The sequence below is a fragment of the Carya illinoinensis genome, chromosome 4 (genome assembly GCF_018687715.1).
Source record: "Carya illinoinensis cultivar Pawnee chromosome 4, C.illinoinensisPawnee_v1, whole genome shotgun sequence".
Taxonomy (NCBI): domain Eukaryota; kingdom Viridiplantae; phylum Streptophyta; class Magnoliopsida; order Fagales; family Juglandaceae; genus Carya; species Carya illinoinensis.
The window spans coordinates 39,988,360-39,993,214 of NC_056755.1; the positions used below are offsets into that span (position 1 = coordinate 39,988,360).

A 4,855-nucleotide genomic window follows, 5' to 3' on the forward strand; every position below is an offset into this window, starting at 1 on the left:
AAGCATGCTTATAATATTTGGTATCTCAAGGATTTTTGGGATGAGCTCTGTGCATGCCTTGACTGCCTGGATTATAGACTAACTCATATTTTGCATGAAAGTAATGTTGTGGCCGATTTTATTGCTAAGTAGAGTGCTGGGGCTCTTACTATGGAGTGGATTGATGAGAGGGAGGCTTTGCCTAGCCAGTTGTGCGGGCTTCTTTGAATGGACATAATTGGCTTTTCTTATTTGAGGTTATCGAAATGAGGTATTTTCTCTTGCATGTCTTTTTCCTTTTTGACTCTTATGTGTGAGCTGTTTTGCAAGTTGGTTTCTTTTGGTTGTTTGTCCTTTCCCTTTTAATATCTCACCCATTATCAATATGACATTCTTTAATTTTCAGAAGAGGCTTATCAATTACTGGATAATGATCATGGAGAGGACCATCTTCATCCAAGTTATCATACCAGGAGGAAATATTACCATATCTCACAAGCCACTGAGAGTTATTTAAAACAGCCGAGATATTTTTAATAATCACCTTCCAAAACCGTGTACCCTTATTAACATCCACAAGGGATAAATGTCTACCTCGAACATATTTACCTTTGAAAAAGTCCACCCATAAAGATTTCCCCGAGAGCAATTTCCAGATGAATTTCATATGTAAAGTTTTTTGGATATCACCAAAATCACGAATACCAATCCCACTTTCTTCAATGGGTTTACAAATATGTTTTCAGGCCACCCATTTTCTCTTACCTTTACCTACAGTATCACCCCCAAAAGAAAGAACTCAAGAGTCTATTTAATGCCAACAATACCACATTAGGAATATGTAAAACAACAAGAAAATGAGTGGCCATACTCGACAGAACATGCCTGAAAAGAATAGTTCTACTAGTAGCCGAAAGCAATTTCATTTTCCACCTAGCAATTTTCCTTTTAACTTTCTGACACTTGGGGATTACAAATAGTAGATAAATTCGTTATCATATAAAAACAGAAGTATCATGAACTTTATACATACACTGAAGCTAGGTATATGTAGATCATCTGATTCTTTGGTATTGAAATGTGAGTTTTCCATTTACGATCACTGACTTAGGCATCGAAGGCGTTCTCTTGAACTCCCAATATACTCTACTATTTGGTTGAAGTTGGTCATACATGAGTGGCGGTGAAACATGTCCATAACAGTACAAAACTATAAGAATAAGGAAAGCTGATCTTTTTTCTTTATGCTTTTCATTGAAAATTATCATATAATAAAAACCTTCTTCTCTTGTTAACTCAAGTATCTAAGCATTCTTCTTCTCATTAACCAATGTCTCCTTTGCAAACAACTCAAAATCAAGAGAATTAATTGGTTGGTGGCATCCGCCTCTCATTCCAATTACTAACTTGGCATTGATAAATTCTCATCCATCTAAACATAAAGAACGAAGAAAGAAGGAATATTGACCCATCCTAATTCCAAACACATTAAATAATAGAGAGAGAGAGAGAGAGAGAGAGAGAGAGAGAGAGAGAGAGAGAGAGAGAGAGAGAGAAGGAAACAAAGGAATTTTGATAAGTAGAATAGAAAGCAACCGATCGGAGGCCAAACTCAAGCTTTTACTTATAAAAAGTTATTATCTTGTATGAAAGATGATAATTATATGAAATCCGTTGAAAAAAAACTATATCAAACAAAGTTAAGCAAATGAGCACTACGAGTAGGAGTGCAGCACGGTCAAACCCTACTAATTACGTATACCAAACCAATGAGAAACCGTGAGCTTCAAAAGCACACACAAGCCGAAACCCATCGAACATGTTTGAGTACTACTACGTGCGGTCTGTCTGCAATATCAGATGATTCAGATCAACAAACAGAAGTAGAAAATCCGAGCCTTTAGCTCAGGACAAGTGTCTCAAATCCCATCAACGTTGAACCTTTACAAAGTGCAAAGCACCAAAGCACATGTTCTGATGTCCTTGAGGCTGCCCATGGTTTTCTAGAGCAGCTTTGGCGTAAACCACTGGCTTCTGCAATCTCCATAAAGGGTAAAAGATATTGAGATGCCATTATAACTTGGTTATGGCGTCAGTCTAAACCACGATTAGATGTTGGCTACTGTGAGCATAATATCTTAAGTGCCCCTCGTTTTCTGCATTTTTACGAACCCTCATTTGATGTAAGTGGTACCATTTTCAACGATGCCCTCTCTGTCTTACCTAACAAGACGACTTTCTTAAATTAATTAACCAAAAAAGGTGTTGTTCTTGAGTAAATTAAAATTAGGGAAATGACTCAAATGATTCATTTTCATTTTGGATCTGGCTTGGGATGGAAATTGAATCCATTTGTTCATAAGACACGTGTCTGACCTGCAAAAGGCCAGGGCGTTTTTGGGAAATGAAGAAACAAGAATTAACTGACATAACAGAAACCGAAGTGAGAAGTGAAAACTAGTGGCTCTGACATTGGATTAAACAATGAAACCATCAAACTTTGGTCTCCAACCCATCACCCGAGGCTCGTCATCAACTGCTCCCAAATCCTTTAATAAATACCCGAGCAATTCTCACAAACAAACACCTTCATCCCAAACCTTCAAACCTGCTCAATCTTCTCTGCTAACTTATTTCAGTGTCATTTCTTTTTTCAATTGCTCTCTCATAAAATGGCAAAAAATGTGGCTGATTCCCCTTTGGAGAGGAATAGCCTGGCTTCTCTAGACCAAAAGCTGGCCCTGGCCAAGCGCTATTCTCATGGTATCTCTGCTTTACTTTTGGTGTAGCACTTCTCCCTATATTTTTCCCCTTTTCTAAGACATCGATCTTTTTTTATAGCAGACCATCACGTAGTGCATATAAAGGATTTGCATGTCATGTGATCTCTTTATGTTCTGCATCATAAGTTTTTTAATCATCGTGATGAAGTGGTCCTAATTATGCGATTAAGTATTTTGTTCTCCAAGTCCTCATATAATGAATAGCACGTAGAGGCCCTTTTCATGCATAAAGATTAGCTCCCTTTCTGTGGGGAGGGACCATACTCAGAGATCCTAGGTCAGCGCTTTTTTTTTATTCCCTTCCTTTCCATGTTTTCCTAGAAAACTTAGCTTAGTAATGCACTGTCTTATTAGAAGGAAATTTGACGGATCTGATGGATGAGGTTGTTGATGGTTTGGTAAGCCATAATGGATGCTGCAATTGTTGTGCATACCTCTATAGCTAGAAAAAATGATAATATCACTTTAGCACTTGTGAAAACTTTCATCAGCATTATAACCTGATTTTAATCCCTTTTTTCCCCATCTTTAATGGATAAGCAGAGGGGGTAATAGCAGGAGCTAAGGCAGCAGTTATTGCTAGTATTGCCACTGCCATTCCAACTGTAAGACTCCTTTCTCGTTACTATCACAATTTTTTCAAAGATACAACCATTCTTTGGCAATCTGTTTCTGAGAATGGTTATTATCAAAGATACATGGACTGCTAGCAAACCCACAAGTATTTCTTTTTGGGTTGAAATCCTCTCATTTACTCACACAATGTTTTTTATGCAGGTGGCTAGTGCGAGGATGTTGCCTTGGGCAAGGGCCAATCTCAATCACACTGCTCAAGCCCTCATAGTCTCCACAGGTTACCATTAAATCACACCCTCCTTATCGTTATATTATTTCCTTGTTAGTTGCTATCATAGTCATTACTCATTCTTTAATGGAAATTTTTATTCACTTTCAGTGGCAGGAGCTGCATATTTCATAGTGGCCGACAAGACAGTTTTAGCCACTGCTAGGAGGAACTCCTTCAAGCAACTCTCTAAGGACGATGTATAAATTCCAATCACTCTTATGGCTTTCCACTATTGTTCTAAGCCCTTTTATTATGTAAACAACCCGTCATCTTAATAAATAAATAAAGATGGGGTTCCATTTTAAGAGCAGTCTGTATTCAATGATCTGCTTATCTGAATGGAAATTATGTACATTTACAGATGTTTTGTATTTCAATTCACATCATTTTACAAATAATCGTTACATGAGCAAGAACCATCTTTAAAGCACCTCAGATGCATCCAAGCCAGACATCTCCAAAGTACCATCACTATCAGCTTCGCCCAGCAGATAGCTTCGCCCAGCATTTTATAGATATATTTGTTCAGATGATACAATTTACCACCATCAAGAAACTAATAAACAACAACATCCACCTCAATAAAAGTACATCCAGGAACTTTCTTCATATATATATTTTGACAACAGCACTGCACAGAAGCCCCTGGGTTTTCAATATCCAAGTCAAAGAGAGGCTCTGCAACATATTCACCCAGTTCAACTCGCCATGAACAGAACAATCTTCAAGAAGAGAACCTCAGATGGTCCCATTTCCATATTCTTATGGTCTCTACTTCATCAAACATCCTAGCTTAGCCAAAAAGATCAAAAGTGTTCCTGTTTAATTAGGTGAAATATTAAAATGATGGATCATTAAACTAAGATATTGGCGTAGAAGTTCTAGCAAACTGGCTTGGGTACAAATAAATAATAAACCCACAAATGTGATATCGACAGGTTTGGTCCTTAATTGGGCATTTGCGCAAAAAGCTCAATAGCCTTATCTGCGTGCCCGTGAATTGCGAACCCATATATATCATGATATCATCCCATTTCAGAAAATTAAGGGGGTGATTTGATTTTTGTGTTTTTTAATTTACACTAAAATCTAGATAAATGATTTTTATTGGAAAGTTGTAAGAGATTTTATATAAATATTAAAATATAAATATTATATATATATATATATAATGAAGAGATTATTATATAATATATATATATATATATATATATAATGAAGAGATTATGATTAAAATTTTCACCAA

The 4,855-nt window shown here is 36.7% G+C and overlaps 1 protein-coding gene across 1 annotated transcript; it reads left to right on the forward strand.

Annotated features, from left to right (window-relative positions):
- Positions 1–2,551: 2,551 nt before the first annotated feature.
- On the forward strand, positions 2,552–3,971 carry LOC122306970 (early nodulin-93-like). The gene is made up of 4 exons (XM_043119551.1): positions 2,552–2,742; positions 3,306–3,367; positions 3,540–3,615; positions 3,718–3,971. Exons 1-4 carry the CDS (start codon positions 2,652–2,654, stop codon positions 3,810–3,812), a joined length of 324 nt encoding a protein of 107 aa, XP_042975485.1. The 5' UTR covers positions 2,552–2,651; the 3' UTR covers positions 3,813–3,971.
- Positions 3,972–4,855: the final 884 nt, after the last annotated feature.

What these genes read in the sequence shown, in the direction of transcription:
- LOC122306970 (XM_043119551.1), top strand. Translation starts at nt 2,652, where the DNA reads ATGGCAAAAAATGTGGCTGATTCCCCTTTGGAGAGGAATAGCCTGGCT. An exon ending in GGCCAAGCGCTATTCTCATG is followed by an intron (nt 2,743 to 3,305) that starts GTATCTCTGCTT and finishes ATGGATAAGCAG; the next exon opens with AGGGGGTAATAGCAGGAGCT. An exon ending in AGCCCTCATAGTCTCCACAG is followed by an intron (nt 3,616 to 3,717) that starts GTTACCATTAAA and finishes ATTCACTTTCAG; the next exon opens with TGGCAGGAGCTGCATATTTC.